The sequence below is a fragment of the Dipteris shenzhenensis genome, chromosome 16 (assembly GCF_047967505.1).
Source record: "Dipteris shenzhenensis isolate YYH24624 ecotype China chromosome 16, Dip_SZ_1.0, whole genome shotgun sequence".
Lineage (NCBI taxonomy): Eukaryota > Viridiplantae > Streptophyta > Polypodiopsida > Gleicheniales > Dipteridaceae > Dipteris > Dipteris shenzhenensis.
The window spans coordinates 32,131,427-32,151,302 of record NC_141611.1 but is presented as its reverse complement, the minus strand read 5'-3'; the positions used below and the strand labels follow the sequence as shown (position 1 = coordinate 32,151,302).

Here is a 19,876-nt window from a genome sequence, read left to right as displayed (position 1 = left end):
ATAACAATCATCATAACAGATGCCCCATTGTGGTCATGAATTAGCTAGTCGTAGATATTGTAGCAGTGCTTGGCATATGACTCCACCAATGAGAACTCCCTCCCCAATTTCTCCCCAAGGTAATTGCTTTGAAAATATGATAACAAAAAGGCATATCCATGGGCCAAGAGCATTGTGGACCCAAATCCCACATCCCTATATGACCAATTTCGGTTTTTTTTTTTGTGTGTGTGTGTGTGTGTTTGTGTGTTTGTGTGTGTAGCCCAATGTTAAAATCAATGCCTAATACCGATATAGTATGAAAAACCCAAGTTTGATCTATGTTAACACAGATACTAACAAGATAGGTGTTTTGCCATGACTTTGATAAAATAAATAAATTTCACCTCCATAAAGAAGACGGACAAATTCAAACGTGGAGAATTCTTCAAAGAAAGTTTTTGTATTTCATACTAGGGAGAGAAGACTACATAAGAACAAGGAGGCTGGCAAGACAAGGTAAGTAGCTAGTCCTGGGAGGGGGATGAGGGAGCCAGGGGTGGAATCAAGTTTGGGGGTCTAGGAATCGGTATGTGCCCCTCTACTTTAATTATTTCCTCCAAATCTTCAATGGCCTCTAGTAGAATGACTTTTTCAGTCATTCCCTAGTATTCAAGATCCATGTTTACACCATGCAAGCTTGTAACAAGGTGTACTCCTAGTAGGAATGCCGAATCCACCCGATAAGAGGAAGGGGTTTTTGGGATAGTTTGGGAGGAAGAAGAGATTGAGAGGAGTAAGAGGTTTGAGGGGAGGGGATAGCTTGGGAGAAGGAAGAGGTTGAGAGGAGGAGGATATTATTAGGGAATCTACACCACAACAAGAGCCATTTTCCCATTTGCAAAGGACTTGGGTGAATGGGGATAGTTTGCAAGTCCTCATCCTAATACTTTTTGTTATGCGCATATTTATGCTGTGGAATTTTTTACTCTACTTTTTGTAGGTATAGGAGAGAATAGTGTGGAGATCACCAATGACATTTTGTGGGTATAGGAGAGAATAGTGTGGGTTTGTGGATATCACCCCAATGACATTTATTTTTGCATGTTTAATGTTGGAGATTACATTTATGCTGTGGAATTTTTTACTCTACTTTTTGTAGGTATAGGAGAGAATAGTGTGGAGATCACCAATGACATTTTGTGGGTATAGGAGAGAATAGTGTGGGTTTGTGGATATCACCCCAATGACATTTATTTTTGCATGTTTAATGTTGGAGATTACATTGAGTAGCCTGTCTCCTCATGCTCTACATTTTGTGGTTATTTTTATCATGGAACTTTCTCGCCTTTGTCTTGTGCAAAAAGAATCATACTATAGAGGCTTCAAAAACACCATTGAAGCAAGCGTGTGCTTTGGAAACATGAAGCTAATGTCATCCTTACTTATGACAAGATATGGAGCTTTTAGGTGTCCTTGAGATTGCTCATGGTGCCTCAATTTCCTCTACCTCATCTCTTCCTTGTTAGGAATTGAAACTAGTGCTTGTGAAAGCCTTGCCCCCAATAATTGCATGGGATTTTATGAGCTCTTTGTTCAAAAGGCTGAACAAGTGCCCATGATATTGAAAAATAGGCATTAGTGTTAGCACGTTGGCACTCAAGGAGAATTAACCTAAGTTTAAAATCAAATTGCAGTGGTGGTGGCGTAGGTGTCTCTAGAAGTTTCCTAGTGCTTGAGAGACTATTCAGAGGGGAGGGCAGGGGTTTTCTACAAACAATAGAAAATAATTTAAAAATGAAACTCTAATCTAAACCTGAAGCAACAAATAATGCAAAGTATAGAAATATTCAAACATTGGAAGTGCTTTCTACTGATAATCCCCTATTTGTCTCTCACCTAATTCCTCCATTAATTTTCTCATCTATACTTCCCATCCACCTATTCTAAAGGGCCTTAATCTCAACAAAGTATCCTATACACATGACTTAAGCTAAGAATAAATGTAGCTGATAAGGCCTTTATTTTTAAATTGAGAAATCCAATCAATTTCTTAGGTGACATGGTAGAGTATCACCTATTTGTCTCTCACCTAATTCCTCCATTAATTTTCTCATCTATACTTCCCATCCACCTATTCTAAAGGGCCTTAATCTCAACAAAGTATCCTATACACATGACTTAAGCTAAGAATAAATGTAGCTGATAAGGCCTTTATTTTTAAATTGAGAAATCCAATCAATTTCTTAGGTGACATGGTAGAGTATCCCAATCAAGATATTGTGAAGATGAGAGCTCAAAAAATCTTATACGAAGAGAGGACTTGAACTCAAGACATCCATTTCACTAGGTCTTACCACTAGGGTACACTAAATTGTTGTGATGAAGTAGACCAAAGGGGTTTTAGATTCTTAAGGGTGGAGGGTGGGCCCTCCTCATAAATAGAGGGGAGTCCTAATTAATCACTCTGCTCTTTACCTCTCGCCTTGCCTTCCACCCTTGCCCTCCTCCTTTTTCCAGTAATTAATACATTTTTCAATTCTTTTCGATTGGGGGGACCTATTTTAGGAGAGAGGACTTTAGGTGTTTTCCTTGCTTTGATTTCTCCCATGTAGGCAAAAGTTTTTAACACATTTGTAGCTTTTGAAATTTATAGAGGCTCATGGTTTTGCAATGAAAGCTTCACAAAATTAAAGGGAAGAGATTTGCACAAGTGAAGTGTTGGTGATGGTGATGGCTTTGATATGAATGCACTCTTTAGATGCAACCTTTGGCACTTACTTCCCCTTTACTCTACCAACTACTCTACTTTTGTAATGTGAGTTATTAGGCCTACAATCACAAGGATCCTCACATGGGGCACTCTCTTGTCCAAACTAGCTTTGTTTCTAGAGCAAGCAAGAGGTGCACTGAAAGAGGGGCTAGCATAGAAGATTATTCTTCTCACATAACATGGAAAGGGATTCACATGAAGACAATATTAGAGAGAGGAGTATAGATAATATCGGAGAGAGGCATCCACATTGTTGGTTTAGGTTAAATTTTAGGTGGGCCTTTATTAAATGCATAACACCCACCTTCATTAAAAGTATGACAAATGTATGATAAGGCACTCCATCCTCTCTTACTAACGAATGGGCCTCTCCCCTCTTACATTTATTGGCCCCCCTTCTTTTACCACTTTCCTCTCCTCCCTTTTCATGCATGTCCTCTCCTTATATGTATTCATCTACACTTGCTTTTCTTCCCACTCCTTTCTCCCAATTTACCCCTCCCCTTATATTTAATTATTTGCTTGAGTTACTTTACATTTTCCCTACGGGTACTTGTTATGTTTTTTTAATAAGGAAAAATTTGATTTGTTTGTTTATGCATCGATGGATACTTAGTGGTTATGTTGATTGGTGGCAATCCTTAACTACCCTAGGAGAGTCTGTAACAATGTGGCTGCCTTGTTCAAACTGGAGGGACATACTAGTAAGTGTGAGAGTGAGAGAGAAGTGTGTGATGAGAGTGGGTGTATGCACACACATAGTGTGATTGGTTAGCAGCAACACATAGCCAACTACGAGGGGTAGGCAAACGGCCAAACTGCATGAGCTATTGTGCTCTATTGGAATCTTGTTTTCTAGGGATTGGAAAGCATGGAAGGATGACATTGTGCCCACCTCCTAAACACACACCCCTAGTTCTTTTGAAGGGTAGCACATGGTGGGATGGGATGAGACTAGGTTGTCCCATTTTCCTTAAATGTTCTAAGACCCTAACTTAGGGCCTTTACAAACTCTGTAGGTGCTTGCCATACTCACTCCAATTAGCCAATGAAAAAAAAAAAAGCAAATTGTGGGTAGAGGAGGCTTTACACATCGCTTGTTGGACTATTGTGCTTGGAGCCTATGTGGTTGCTAGGTCAAGCCCTCCATCTGCCCATTCATGGGTAGTTGATGTTGGCCGCCCATGGATGGGCATTGAATAAATGAGTGACTAATTTCATGTCAAATGCTCTACAATGTTGCTTTTCTTCATTCAGTGTTTCCTACATGTATTATGGTTGTTATCTTCGTCCGTGGCAGTTGCTACATTGGCCATATCACATTAGGTGATGGTAAGGGCTTTGCCCATGACAACATGCTTGTTGCAAATTTGAAGTGCCCAAACTATGGGCAATTGTTGATGGGCACCTTGTGAGGGTTTGTATGAGGCCATTCCCGTACCCTCGCTAGACTAGCTTTGTAGCGGGTTTTGCATTTAATAGGGCAGCCGCCATTATAAAATGATTCAAGCAACCTTGCACCTAGCCACACCAGCGTTGTAGGGGAGTTTTGCGTTTAATGGGGAAGTCCCTATAGCATTCTTCAAGTGGCCTTGCAGCTGAACGACAATAAGTGGCCCTGCAATTGGCCACACCGGGATCGCACCAGGCATGGGAGGGGCCCCGAGATGTCCTACAGGAGATGCAAACAGGCTGGGAAGTGCTTGGAGGTGGAGGCTCCATGTAGAAAAGATGAGGCGATGGAATGAAGGCGGTGATGAGAGAGAGAGAGAGGAGTTAATATGAGGGGGATTGGGGGAGGTTACATGCACATGCAAAGTGTGAGTCAGCGTACACACACACACACACACACACACACACACACAAAAACACTCTGTTTTCAAGTAAGTAAGGTAGCTTAGCTACTTATACTGATTGGACTTTGAAAGCTCCGCTCCTCTTCGCCATCGTCGCCTCCCCTCCCCTGCTCATGACGATCGCCTGCACCACCTCCCTCCTCCTTCGCCATCTCCTTCCATCAGCTTCCTAGCTCCCATTCCTTCTTCTCTTCCCTTCCCACCATGGACCTCGCCTCTAACGGTCACCTCCTCGACCCTTCCCACAATGCCGTCGATGATCGCCTTGATGAAATGCGTCGCGCCCTCTCTAAAGCCCCCGCTGACCCCCTCCGTATCGTCGGCGTCGGCGCTGGTGCCTGGGGTAGCGTCTTCATTGCCATGCTTCAGGACGCTTATGGCCACCTCCGCGATCGCATCCAAGTGCGCATTTGGCGTCGGGCTGGCAAGACTGTCGACCGGGCCGCTGCAGAGCACCTGTTCGATGTGATTAACTCCAGAGAAGATGTCTTGCGCCGCTTGATTCGGAACTGTGCGTACCTGAAATATGTCGAAGCGCGGCTGGGCGACCGCACCCTTCTGGCGGATGAGATTCTCAGGGACGGTTTCTGCATCAACATGCTGGATACCCCTCTCTGTCCTTTGAAGGTTGTTACCAATTTGCAAGAGGCCGTTTGGGACGCTGATATCGTAGTGAATGGCCTTCCCTCCACAGAAACTCGGTTTGTTTTCGAAGAAATAGGAAAATACTGGAAGGAGAGACGTACAGTACCCGTGATTGTTTCTTTGTCAAAGGGTGTAGAAGCATCTCTTTCCCCAGCTCCACATATTTTAACTCCCACACAAATGATTCAGCAGGCCGGTAAGATACGCTTTACACATGCATCGATAACTGCATGTTGCTGAGAGTCTGTGTACTAACGGTCATCGTTAGGTCGGCACCAATCATGTCAAAGCGCTCCTTGGGAACCGATTGTTTTCAGTCATAACAGAGGCTGAATTTTTAGGTGCGTTTTTTCGCAGCAAATATTCCAATGGAGAACGTCCTCTATCTTGGTGGCCCCAATATTGCTGCAGAAATTTATAACAGAGAGTATGCCAACGCACGTATCTGTGGGTCAGAAAAATGGAGGAAGCCCCTAGCAAAGTTTCTACGCCAGCCACATTTCATCGTCTGGGATAACAGTGATCTCGTGACTCATGAAGTTATGGGAGGGCTAAAAAATGTCTATGCAATTGGTGCTGGTAAGGATGATAAAGTTATGTTGAATTGTGAGGTTTCAGACAGCCTTTTGCAAGGGGGATTTACTTGGGCGATAACGTTGGAAAAAGTAAGCTCAATTGGAAAACGTGAATGGAAATTTAATCATGATCATTAGATGAAAGCAAGGCTATCAGAGCTGAATAGCGAAAATAATGAAACTGTCAAGAGTCATTTGTATGCGTGGTTAACTCCTCTGGTCTTATGACCTATCAGGTCGAAGCCTTGTTTGTCCTCACGGTTTTTTAGATTACCTTATATAACAGGCTGTCTTTTATGTTCAGGCATGGTTGCAGCACTGACAAACGAAAGTGCAACAAGTAAAGCAGTGTATTTTGCACACTGTACTTCAGAAATGATATTCATAACAAATTTACTAGCAGAAGAGCCTGAAAAGTTGGCAGGCCCTCTGCTGGCAGACACTTACGTCACTTTGCTAAAAGGGCGTAATGCATGGTATGGGCAGAAACTTGCCACAGGAGAGCTCAGACCTGACATGGGAGACAACGTAAAGGGAAGGGGAATGATTCAGGTCAGTAAAAACGCACGACATATCAAAGTTGGCAATGCCTTTGTTTCATACATCCTTAAAACTTACAGTACTGTAGATGACAAGTAGGCAAGAATAATGACTAAGATCGATAATGGAAGATTTCTATGGGAAAAGTATGACTTCTGGATAGAGGCCTCCTGCTAGTTTCCCATTGATCTTTACTGTTTATTCTCCTGTGACTCTCATTTGCTTTTTATTGCCAGGGCGTTTCAGCAGTGGACGCTTTTTATCAATTGTTAAGCCAACCCAGCTTAAGTGTCATGCACCCCGATGAAGAGAGGCCTGTACTTCCTGTGGAACTGTGCCCTATCTTGCAAGCCCTTTACAATTTTCTTATCAAGCGGTATGTGCTTCAAAGATTCACTAGAGTTTAATGTTAAAGTCTTGTGGCATGTATTATGGTTTGTGCTTTGCTTTGGTCTGAAACCTTATTCATGGGGCTTGAAGCTCATTAGTTGGTTAGGAATTGCTTCGGGAAAGAACTGGTTAATTGTGCATGCTCGAGATTGGTTCTGCAGGAGAAGACTTTAGAGGAGTCTATACGTAATGAAGGGAATCTATGAGCTCTAGGGAATTTAGCTAAGGTTCACGATGCTAGAAAACAGAGACGAAACGTATACTTAATTCAAATCTCACGCCTTTCTTTTGTGCACACAGCTTAGATAGAGATAGATGTAGACAAACAATGAAGCATGCGCAGTAGAGTAGAAACAATAAACATGTATTGCTCCAAAGATGGAAAAAACTACAAAAGGTGTGCTCAGTGTGCCACCATCTAGTAGATAGAGGCACCCATAGCATCCATGTGTAACCCTGTACTACCATCTTTAGTGCCCCTATACTCCTCTAAGTCTGATCTTGGAAGTTTCTCTGAAGAAATCTCCCCTATGCAAGTGGTGTCAGCTTTGATCTTAGAACAACAATGTGAGGAATCCTTGCTAACCTCCACCTTTGTCCCTCTTGGCTCATCAGGCCATCTCTAAATGTCAAACATAAGAACAGCCCCACCTAAATCAGCGTACTTCTTGGATTTGTTACCAAAAGGAGCTCTCTTGTTTCTGTTCCCACATTTGCTGCTGGCTTTGACTTCTCAGACTCTTGCTTGGATCCTCCTTTCTCTTTTGACCAGCCTTCTTCTTTCTGCATTCCCTCGCATAATGTTGTGGCTGGTTGCAGTAGAAGCATTTCTTCTTTTCTTGCTTCCTCCACTAAAGAGTCCCTCTTACTCGTCAGATTTGTTGTCTTTCTTCTTGTTGGGCTTGCTGTTGCCAGGCTTGCCGGGTGCACAAAGGCTTTGTCATTGTGACTCGTGAGAAGTGCAGATGGAAGGGAGAACTAAAAGTGGAGCAATGCTGAACTGAATTTGCAATAATTAAAGTACAAAGGGAATGTTAAAACCCTAAAACCCTAGGTAAACCCTAGTGTGAGACTCCGCGGGTCTTTAGAAACCCAGTATAGCAGCTTATGCTTGGGCACTGATGACGACATGTGTTGTTTTGCTTGCTAAGTATGTCCTCCTTTTGTTTTTCTTAAAAGTTTTTGTTTACCTCTTTTTTCTTCTCTTTCATTTTCCCTTTTATTTTCTGTGTAGATTTTTGGTCTTTAGAACAACAAAAATTCTAAATTTGTATGATTGGACTTATTCTAGTCTTACAAAGGTATATGACTTCAAACTCACTCAACCCTAAACTCGACTACTAATTGTGGTTAGGATGGTTAGGGGTGCCTTTAACCCTCCTAACTACTTGATACATTGGCAACTGCCTTTAATATTACAATATTTCCAACACCCCTGCTGCATTGACAATGTCTTGGTGTACAAGGAGTGACCTCAATCACAAAATGATTAAGCCCAAATCTTTGCGGAAAGCTTCAAACTTCCTTGGTGAAAAGATCTGCATCGTTCTGGTGTATAGGACAGCAGATCAGACTGATCTCTCCTGCACACAATCTCTCTCTGACATAATGATAATAGCTCTTAGTGTTTTTCATACATGCACAGGATTATGTGCCCTTGCCATTTGGACTGTCAGCAAGAATGGGACTAGATGGCCAACCCCTTGCAATAGAAGCATTTCTTCTTTCTGGGCTTGCCTTTTCTGGTGCCCTTGCTTTTGCCTTGTGCAACAAAAGGCTTTGTCATTGTGAGAACTAGAGATAGAGGGGAGAGCTAAAATGTGGAGCAAATTTGCAAGAATACAAAGGGCTGTTAAAACCCTAAAACCCTAGGGCCTGTGTGAGTTAAAACTCACTCAACCCTAAAGTCAAGCACTAATTGTGGTTAGGGGGAAAACCTTAGAAGGGAAAAGTTGTGAGAAGTCAGCGGAACTGAATACCAAATGGGCGAGAAAGTGAGCAAACTACTCACAGAACTGAACAGAAAACCTGAGAGAACAAGAGAAAGAGAGACTTGCACAAGGATCTCAGGAGAAAACCCCACTAAAGCTGGGGGAAAACCTCACTCCAAGTGAACCGCTGGCTGTGTGCACTGAGATGGAGAGAATGGGGGGTGGGAGCCCTATATATACCCCCCCCCCCCCTCCCCTTTCCCAAGGCCAACTAACCAGAGAAGTAGGGGTAGCCGACTGGACGACCGACCCAAGACGGCTAACTGACTGGCTGGTCGGTGAGCATATGGGGGTCTAGGGGCTATAAAAGGCCCCCCCAACCAGGGCGCCTACTAATGAGAGTAGCCTAGTGGCAGCACTAGGTAGGCCCCAGAATAGGGAAAACAGGCCCGAATCTGCTCCGTACACTCCTCCAAGTAGTCGTGGACTGGGCAGCATCCATCTCTCTCTCTCTCTCTCTCTCTCTCTCTCTCTCTCTCTGTCTGCCTGTCCTGGGCGGACAAACCCACAAACATGGCCCTCACTCTCCCTCAATGGGAGGGCATACCCACAACCAAGGCTCAATCAGTGAAACAGGAGATGTCACCTCTAACACCCCCTCTCAGCTCTCGGATCATGAATCATTTTGAGTGAGCTCCAGGTCTCCAAGCAGCTGCTGTGCCAAGGGCTTGGTGAAGAGGCCCGCCATTTGTTCTCCGTCTTGCAATAGGTAGCTGGATCACCTCAGCGAGCACCTTCTCCCAGACATAATGATACTGGATCTCAATATGCTTGGTTGGTAGCCCCCTATTTCCACCGATCAGCTTAGGCCTGCTGGCCGACTTCTCAGCCCCTCCAACCGACCCCACAAGGCCCTATTATTGGGCTGTGGGCACCTGTTTTAGGGCTGTGCGCTGGCCGACCAGCCAGCCCTGCCCTATTTAAGGGCAGGGCCATGCCCATTTGCAGCCCACTTGCTGCTCATCTTGGCCAATTGGATGCCCTGCATACCTGCCCTCCTGCCAGGCCTATTGCAGGTCCTGGATCTGCCCACAAACGTGTCTAGAGGCAGGCGCTTTTCCTGCTGCAGCAGCCCACCACGTGGCAGCCCTGTATCTCCTGCACAATCATGTCCTCTCCCCATGTGGACAGCCTCTGGATCTCCTTCTGCCAGATCTGCCCTCCAAGAATCCCTTCCATTGCCAGGTATGTCTTCAGATGTGCTGCCTGCATTATGCTGTCCATGTAACAGCCCCTTCTTTCCACTCTTTTGTGTGGGCAGATGCCCTAGGTCTCCCTCCTTCATTTGGGAGCTTACAAATGGGGAGGTGACCTTTCCAACTGTTACTGGGTTCCATGGTGATGAGATGGCACCACACTCTGTATTGTGAAAAGCCTTCAGAAGCTTCTGAGTGTATCGCTTCTGTGGCACAAAGCAGCAAAATCTCCAATCCCAAGAAGAAAATGCAGGAGCCCAAGATCTGTCATATTGAAGGCTCTGAGAAAGAGCAGCCTTTGTCTCAGATATATGGGCAACATGGGCTATTTGTGATGAACAGATCATCAACATACAAAATGATGAGACAAAGTTTGACCACCTTGGCGGAAGATGTACAAGTTGGGATCAGCTCGGGACCTCAGGAAATGCTTCCGCACAAAGAACTCATCAATTTTCTGGTTCCAGCTGGAGGAGCTTGCTTAAGCTCATACAATGCTTTCCATAACCGATAAACCATCCCTGTAGACTTGGTAAAGTCGGGTGGTTGTTCCATATAGATCTCCTCCTTTAAGTCTCCATTCAGAAAGGCAGATTTAACATTCATCTGATAAATTGGCCATTGCTCATGAATAGCAATTACCAATACTGTCCGAAGAGTAGCGATCATGGCAGTAAGAGCAAAGGTGTCATCATAATCGATCCCAGGTCATCGTGAGTATCTTTGGGCCACTAGTTGGGCTTTATGTTTATTAGTACCATTAGATGTCTACTTTGTCTTGTAGACCCATTTGGCTCCAATGACGGAGCGGTGCTTGGGTTGGGGCACTAGCTCCTAGGTCCCAATTCTTTCAATAGTCCAACTCCAGTTCCATGGCCTTCTTCTAGTGAGTCTGGAAAAGTGCTTCTTGGACAGTTGAGGGTTCCTTGTGTTTGATGATGCGAGATATCAAGGAGTAGTTAACTCGGAGTGGGACTACCTCCAAAACCTTTTCCTTTTTCCAGTGGGATCTACGTGGCCATCCTCATCTCGAAGCCATGAAGAAGGGATATCTGTGACACCTGAGTCACGCAGAGTCTCAATCAGCCATCATGGTACTTTTGGAGAGCTGGACCTTGAACATTCCCCTGTGGCTTGAGGAGGTGGGAAATCATATGGATCACTGTCCGGGTCACTCGTAGACTTGGAACGGCTGCTGGTACCCAAGGAGGTTGAAGAACAAGATCATCCACTGTTGGGCGCTAATGATGTCAGTGGGGATGTCATAGTAGCTAGTCCCTGCTATGCGTGATGGAGTTTATGGTTTTCAATCTTATGAGTGACTCTTGTGAGATTGAAACTGCACTATGTTGTGTTTTTAGAGGATGAGTTTGGGAATGTTTCTGGATTCATCTAGGTATATGCTTCTGTCGTATTAGTGGACATGCAAATTTCACCTTGTGAAGTTTTCGTCCAAGTTGCGGCCTATTGGTATTGCGATATTTCTTTCTATCTTAAATGGTGCATTGCCCTATCAGCTAGATTTAGATGTAGATGCTCGTTTGGGAGAGACTATCGTTTAGACTTCACAAGCAGTTGTAGCTTGAATGAAGAGATTTGGACTACTTTTTGATCAGCCTTCTCCTTTAGTGCTAGCCTTCGTCATGGCTGAGTTTGCCCTTAACCTTCGGAGTGTCGACAGAAACTGAGTACGAAGACTTTGTATAAATGGGTGCTCAAGTATGTGTGGGTGTGTGGATTTGTATGTGTGAGAGCATACTTTTATACTATGGTCTACATGCACTATTGGGCGCTGATGACGTCAGTGGGGATGTCATAGTAGCTAGTCCCTGCTATGCGTGATGGAGTTTATGGTTTTCAATCTTATGAGTGACTCTTGTGAGACTGAAACTGCACAATGATGTGTTTTTAGAGGATGAGTTTGGGAATGTTCCTGGATTCATCTAGGTATATCATCACCATTTTCATCGTCAATTGGCTTCGTGATAAGAGGGGGGTCTGCATCAATGATAGAGAAGGAATCTGTTCATCAAAGATAATCTCTCTGTTGAGAATAATATCCTGCCTAGAAGGGTCGCACAGCCTATATCGTGTGGGTGGATTTAACATCTAACTTCCTCTATTTCTTGGGAACGTGAACAAAGGCATCATACTTGAATATGCGGAAATAGGAGACATCTAGTTTTTCACTAAAATAAGCCTTAAAGGGAGTAACTTTAGGAACATCAAAATTCCGAGAACGGTTGAGGATATGTACTGTTGTGGCTGTGTCCTAGGTCCAGAGAAACCAAGGATTTCCTTCGAATGCCCTTTGTCACACATAATTCTTCAAAGGGTTGGGAACAAAATTCTCCGCCTTTGTCAGATTGTAGCGCTTTAACATGGAAGCTTCACAATGCAAAGCATATTCAATGGGCACAATACTTTGCACACACCTTCAAATAGGTGGAATTGAATTAAGGTTGGGAACGGTCATAGGTCCACAAAGTTCTACATGGACCAAATCCATAGGAAGATAAGCCCGCTGTGAGGCTTGCTTCGAAAATATGTCCCCATGTTACTTCCCTCAAATATAGGAATGGCATTGACCATGCTTATTGCCCACATCAGGTAGATCAAGGACCATTTGTTCTTGGGAAGCTCGACGTAATGCTTCGACATCAGGTGACCAAAACAAAAATGCCACAAGTCACTCTGAAGGGCGGACGTGATCGAGGAAAGCACGGACATGGTATGAATCCCATGATTCACCATACCAGTGTGAATGTCATGGGGACGTGGTGGTGATGGTGAAGTGTCTAAACTAACTTTTGGCCTAGGGTATCAGGCTAGGGGCCTTAGTTAATGCCTAAAAGGTACCTATGATTTTATGTGCAATAAGTGCAACTCCTAGTGCTATTAGAGTGGTTTCATTTTCTAAGGTTATTGGTTTGGTTCAGTGGGGTCATCCTTAAAAAACTGACCCTACAAAATAGGGTCATTGGTTCCTTTGCACTAGGGTCATGGTGTGCCGTTCCTTTGCACTAGGGTCATGGTGTGCCATCTGACCCCCTAGGGGCATTAAAAATCCCACGCCTCATTTTGCTTATGTGTCTGCTGGTGGCCTATCTGCTTGCCTTGTGTCACCTCTGGAAGTCCCTGAAAGGCTTCCTTGGCTTTCCTTGCTGATTTGAGACTTCACCCCTACCAGGGGCAGCTTCATTCCTAGATGGTGGATTTGTGCAGCTCTCCTTTTGCTTGCTGAAGTGGAATTTCATGCTTTCTTTGCGACAGTTCTCCTCCCCTTGGTGCCCTCTGTTGCTGGCATGCTTTTGGGACCTGGTGCGAAAACTGTTTGTGTAGCTGGAGATCCCGGCCACTTTTGAAGCTGTTTTCGACTTTCTTTGCGACAGAAGTTCTTCTTTTCTGCATCTGAAGCCATATTCATGGGTGCCTCTCTTCCTGCTCCTACTTGGTGCAAGGCGCACTGAAAACGGAGGTGTTTGTGGGCTGTAAACTCTATTTTGGTGGACGCATTCTTGGCTGATCTGCTACAGCTTGCTGGACGCACTCTTCTCTGATCTTTTCTGGTGTTGGAAGACACTCCTACTGACACGACCCCAGCACTCCTGAAACCTCTAATCTGCAAGCAAACACAAGAACACACCAAACATGAAGAAACTGAGCAGGCTGCTGCTCACCACCCAACCATGACATCTACGGGATGCGATCCCAAATCAGGAGATGTCCCCTCCGAGCCACGAGCTGAGGTACTGACACGAACTCCCAACCAGATCCTAACCAGCCTGGTGTCCCATCCCACCAGGTGGCGGTGTGAAGCTTGGGATCTGTTGTTGGGCCTTGGGCTACGCTATGATGCAGGCGCGCGTCCGCGACTCAATCTAGGATCAGACCTAGCACCTGGGAACAAGACTTGCTCCCATCGGCTCTCTGAGAGCTGAACCTTTGGGCCCCTTATATAGACTCGGGCCCCAAGTGCCAAAAATAGCGAAGACCTCTAACTGGTTCGTACCCTTGCCACACAACCCGAGAATCAAGCCTGTCTAGCTCTAAGCCTCCCCAGGCTACCTGAGCTAGTCTTGTGTACCCAGTACACGTTAGATACCAATCCGTGCACATGACATACTTCCCCTCCTCTAAGAACTCACTCCTGAGTTCGCTAAAAAACCCGGGAATTTCCTCTGGAGGTTCTGTAATGTCTCCCATGTTGCATCCTCCTCAACACGATCCTTCCACTTGATCTTGTATTCCGTGATAGTTCTATTACGAATCTTTCTATCACGAAATTCAAGAATACTTTGAGGTTCGTGTGGAATAAAAGTCAAATCGGTAACTTCTATTATTTCTTGAGGAGAAACAAGTTGATCATCCACACCCAGTAACTCTTTCAATATGCTGGCATGAAATACTGGATGTACTTTAACATCAGGAGGCAATTCTAGTCTATATGCAACTGGTCCAATTCTATTAATAACCTTGAACGGACCACAGTATCTAGGGGATAACTTCGGAACGCAATTCCTTTCTGAGGGTGAAGCTCTACATGTTTACCTTCCTCTCCAGTGCAAAACCCCTTTGAATTTCGACCTCTACATGACGAATTGGAGCAGATTTTTGAGCTGCCTCTTTGGCCATGAAAGCTTGACTATGCAAGTCTAAGTTTGACTTTGGACAGTCAAAGTTTGATTGGTAGTTTGACCAAGATTTATTTTCAGTCTGCTATGCTCATTTTCTAGCATCTACTTGGTCATCTTTTGCTTAGACATCTTGCATAAATGTTGCTCTGACTAATTGCCTTATGCTTTGACATTTACTTAAGTCACATAGAGAAATCCAAGTCAAAGTATTCAAGTAGTTACTCTTTGAAGGATTATTTTTTATTGCTCATATTTCACTTGTAAGGCACTAGACACTGCCCTTGGGTAAGACCTTGCCATGGAAGCTAAGACCTTTTCTGAGAAGTTGGATGGAACTAATTTCCATACTTAGCAAACAAAAGCCAAGTTTATGCTTTTGAAAAAGAAGATATGGAATGTTGTGAATGGAAAGAAGTCTCCAAAAGAAAAAGCTAATTGGTTGATCAAAGCCAAAAAGGAAGCAACTACAAAGCCAAAGACTGCCAATCTACTTTCAGTTGATGTGCCTCCACAAGATGAGGCATCCTATGAAGATTATGCTTTTTGAACCATCTCCATATATGCTCCAGATCTCTCTCCTTTTATGTTGAGTCAAGGTACTCAGCCTGGATAGTCCTCCAAAATGAATGAAATAAACTATTGTGTGTTTTGTAAACACCTCTGGTCACCATATGATGTAGGCCATGTGTATGTGTTTTGCTCCATGGTACCTCCTGCAGACATTGTGTGCATGTACATGCAGGGGAGATAATCATTGGAAGGTCTTTTGTATCCCTTTTGTTTACTTCACACCCTTGGGAACCCCTTGCTAGCATGAGAACCTAGCCATAGATTTATCCTTAACCACCATGAGATGGCATGAGAAACTATGAGACTAGATGTATCCTTGACATAGCCTGAGGCATTCCCTTGAGGGGGGGTATGATGGGATATCTCAAGGTGTATGCCCCAGGCACACCTTGGGTTCTATGTGTGTGTGCTAGAGGCACAGTTAGGTGCCCCATAAGCACTGTTAAGTGGTGGTAGATGCCACATAGGATGATTGAGAGAATCTAGGAGCTGATTGAGGAGATGATTGTGGAGCTCAGAGGTCATCAGTGATGTCAGTGATCATGTAAGAGGTGCCCACACAAGGACCTCACCTTTCTTCATTCCAAAAGCAAGAATTCTCATTTTGTGTTCACTTCATGCTTTCCCTTCAGTTCCCCAACACTTCCTTCACCCTCCTTTAGTCTGGCCTTCACACATGCCACCTCTCAGATATGAAAACACCCTTCAAAGTAGTCCTCTCCACAGCCTAGGTCTTCTTAGACAGCCTTTGGCTCTGATACCATGTGAGAAGTGCAGCAGAACTGAACACCAATGGGGAGAGAAAGAGAGCAAACTACTCGCAAATCTGAACAGGAAACCTGAGAGAACAAGAGAAAGAGAGACTTGCACAAGATCTCAGGAGAAAACCCCACTACAGCTGACTGTGTGCTCTGAGATGGAGAGAATGGGGGAGAGGAGCCCTATATATATGCTCCCCCCACTTGCCCAAGGCAACTGACTAGAGAAGTAGGGGTAGCCGGCTGGACGACCGACCCAAGAGGGCTAGCCGACTGGCTGGTTGGTGAGCATATGCGGGTCTAGGGGCTATAAAAGGCCCCCCAACCAGGGCGCCTACTAATGAGAGCAGCCTAGTGGCAGCACTAATTAGGCCCCAGAATAGGGCCCAATCTGGTCCATACACTCCTCCAAGTAGTCGTGGACTGGGCAGCATCCATCTCTCTCTCTCTCTCTCTCTCTCTCTCTCTGTGCTTCTCCTGGGCGGGCAAACCCACAAACATGGCCCTCATTCTCCCTCACATGGGTGGGCAGACCCACAACCAAGGCTTTCACTCAGTGAAACACGAGATGTCACCTCTAAAAAAAGTGCCCCTAGCCCTCCTATCTACTTGATACATTGATATTACAATATTTCTAACACCCCCTTGCATTGAAAATGACTTGGTCTACAAGGATTGATCTCAATCACAAAAGGAGTAAGCCTAAGTCTTTGCGGAAAGCTTCAAACTTTTCTCTAGATAGAGCCTTGATGAAAATATATGCAAGGTTCTGGTGTGTAGGACAGCAGATCTCCTACACACAATCCCTATTTGACAATGATAATGGATCTCAATATGTTTCGTACGCATGAAATTGGATTTCGTGCCCTTGCAATGAGCATTTTGACTGTCAGTAACTATAGGACGAGATGTGGCATCAATCTTCTGAGCTATACATATTCAACTGTTGTGAAGGCTGTCCTGTACTTAGCTCTGCAAGATGATCTTTCCACAGTTGATTGTTTCTTGCTCAACCAAGAAATGCATCGACTGCCAGTGGATGTCTGGTATCATAATCCCCAGCCCAATTTGAATAACTGAAACCATGCAAGTCAGAGTCACCCCCCCGGCATAGAACAGACCAAGAGAGTGAGTACACTGCAAGTATCTGAGAACATGCTTTACAGCACACCAATGTTGTGTCTTTGGGCTGTACATATACCTACTCGACTGGGATACACTGAACTGAATATCTGGACAGGTATTGCAGAGACAAATAAGGCATCCAACAGCTTGACTGTATACAACTGTCAACAGCATCAAAGTTCATCTGCATCATGCATGGACAGCCTCAATTTTGGTTCCATGAGAGTTGAAATAGACTCGCAATCTTGAAAATTGAACCTCTGTAACAATCCCTACATATATTTCGACTGTTTGAGCACAATGCCCAAATAAATATTGAAAAGTACTTATTTGCTGAACCTATTTGCAAATTGAATGCATAAAGTAAATAAATAAATCAAACATCTCAAATGAAGCTAGCATGTGTACTAGGTGTCTATCTGCAAATGTAGCTGTTCGAAGTGCAAATCTGAAGGCAGCAAGTGTGGAAATATCAATTCGGCAGCAACTACGACTGTTGTGCGGCATTGTAATCTATATGAAACAGTTTGGTGCTGTTGTATGAGTGCTTCACGATATAAGGTGTAACTGTACGGGTGCTCAGAGCAAGCCCAGTTGTATGCATCTTTACAGTGCTCGTCGCAACAGGTTGAGGAGAGTGAAGGCTGCTTTGGAGTAAGCACGATTGTATGGAACAGTATGACGCAGCTGTATAGGTGGTTGCGCGCGTCAGAACGAGTTGAATAGAGTGGCGATAGTGTCATGGATAATGTCAACAAGATGTCAGGTCATTGACCCTCGAAATGATAGCAAAACGATGCCAAATTGTCTTGGAAAACTGCACACAGCTTGATCTTCTAGGCGGTGATACACACTCACCATTCTGGACACCGCTTATAAGATCTTAGCTATGATTGTGAACCTGTGGTTGCACCAATTTCAATCACGTGTGCGCACAAGCACATGCATACACGTGCGCACACTCATACAGCATTGTAGAGCAGCAAGGTCTGATCACGTAATATCCGAGAAGCCCACTGAAGGTCCATGGGAGCATGCAGGCTGACAGAGTTTTGGAGATACCAAAAGGAGGTGAAAGACCGTTCTGATGTGCCAGGGGTCCACCTCTAGACAGGCTCTGGACAGTACCCTATTTGCTAGATGGTAGCAACCGAGCACACCTTTTGTTTAAGCTTTTGCCGATCTTTGTGCTAGAGAAAAGGATTCCTTGCTACAGCCAACCGCTCTTCTACAGTTGGTAGATCTGCCCCTTTTTGTGCTCCTAGACTGTGCAAAGACTGTCCCTTTATGTGCTCCTAGACTGTGCAAAGACTGGGTAGATCTGCCCCTTTATGTGCTCCTAGACTGTGCAAAGACTCCCACAGAATGACTGTGAGTACCTCATCTGCTGCATACAGCCACTCCTCTACTTCCAATAGATGGAATGTCTGCCCCCTAGAGTAGACTGGTTTCTGTTGGAATAGTAGTAGTCACCACCTCATCTGTGAGCCCCCAAATGAGGAGTGCATCGAGGGGGTGGACCAGGGTAGGATGGGGCTGCCACATGGACAGCATCATGGCTGTTATGTGTGCAGCATTCACACGTGGAAAAGCAGAAAAAGGGGGCTGCCACATGGGCAGCAACCAGGCTGCCATATGGGCAGCACAGAGAGGATTACCTAGCAGATGGAGGCTGTCCTGGAGGTCAAAAATGACAGATAATTGCCACATGTCTGTCCATGATTGGGATAGGACAAACCTGTGCAGGGAATCCAGCAATGAAGGCTGTGCTGAGGTGGCAGATGATGTCAGCACAGGTACGGACTGCCTGCAGTGGCTACACAGATCTATGGCGTGGAATCCAGAACAGTGCCTAGCAGATGGCGGGGGTGTTGAGCAGGTAGGTGCCTTCTTGGAGATCATCCCGGGCCCAAGACAAGGGCTGGAACAGACGAGGGCAAGGACTGACCCTGGGCTGACAGGGTCGGCTGATAAGGAGCCTCATCGGGCTGGTCCAAGCCAACCAACCAGGTCGGCTCTTACAGATCAAGGGGTTGGGTCACACAATGAATGAAATACCGCCTCATGCAAGGGTGTATTTATAGGGCTAAAGCCTTACTGAACTGGCTGACAAGTTTTACTGACATGCAGTCTGTTAGCCCACCAGACTGAGCCAACCTAGTCTGGTCCTGCCCTTGATTAGCCATCCTGATCATGTGCCATTTAAGGATTTGGATCAGGTACTTTTTGCACCAGCCAGTCTGCAATACCTGCACTTGTTTGCCTACAATCTCCAAATTCTTCAACAGCCCATGTAGAACGTGACTATGCTACTGTACAACTGATCAGTACAGTCTGAGATTGTTCCAATCATAGTTCTAACTGATATTGTAGACCTGTGACTTCTCCAGACAAGTGCACCTGATATTGTTGACTGGGTACGGCTTCTGAATGGACTTGTTAGCCCTGTCTTTGTGACGTACAGGTTCTGTACCATTTTGTTGACCTTTACAGACCTGCTACAACAGATCCACATGCTGCCTACATGGCAGACTTCTTTCTCTCTGATCTACCCATGTGGCAGTCCCCAGATATGCCCATGTGGCTTCTCTCAGATTCAATCCATGCTGCTGGTTCACTTCCACCATTTCCTCATTTTGGGGGCTCATACGTGGAGAGATTAGGATCCCGCCATGAGTGGAAGGACCAAGGAATTTTTATCAGAAGGTGATACAGGAAGTAAGGCTTTCACAAAGAAAGGCAATGCCATGGTGGCCAACAAGCCATGGTAGTTAACAATGTAAAGCTCAGAACAATGTTGGCCAGTGTCGTACCCACAAAAAGAAGGGAAGCCATATGATT

At 44.9% G+C, this 19,876-nt stretch overlaps 1 protein-coding gene across 1 annotated transcript; it reads left to right on the top strand.

Moving 5' to 3' along the window:
- The first annotated feature begins 4,652 nt into the window (after positions 1–4,652).
- On the top strand, positions 4,653–19,745 carry LOC147892848 (putative glycerol-3-phosphate dehydrogenase [NAD(+)] 1, cytosolic). The gene is made up of 9 exons (XM_087386799.1): positions 4,653–5,449; positions 5,611–5,832; positions 6,133–6,380; positions 6,605–6,744; positions 17,447–17,573; positions 17,619–17,689; positions 18,782–19,045; positions 19,182–19,254; positions 19,500–19,745. The coding sequence occupies exons 1-9, from the start codon at positions 4,813–4,815 to the stop codon at positions 19,743–19,745; spliced, it is 2,028 nt and encodes a 675-aa protein (XP_087242925.1). The 5' UTR covers positions 4,653–4,812.
- The last annotated feature ends 131 nt before the right edge of the window (positions 19,746–19,876 follow it).

Bases quoted from the DNA above. Each gene is read 5' to 3' on its own strand.
- LOC147892848 (XM_087386799.1), top strand. From the start codon at position 4,813: ATGGACCTCGCCTCTAACGGTCACCTCCTCGACCCTTCCCACAATGCC. The intron at 5,833-6,132 runs GTAAGGATGATA...TTTTATGTTCAG, and splicing joins TGTCTATGCAATTGGTGCTG to GCATGGTTGCAGCACTGACA. The intron at 6,745-17,446 runs GTATGTGCTTCA...CATGTGTACTAG, and splicing joins TACAATTTTCTTATCAAGCG to GTGTCTATCTGCAAATGTAG.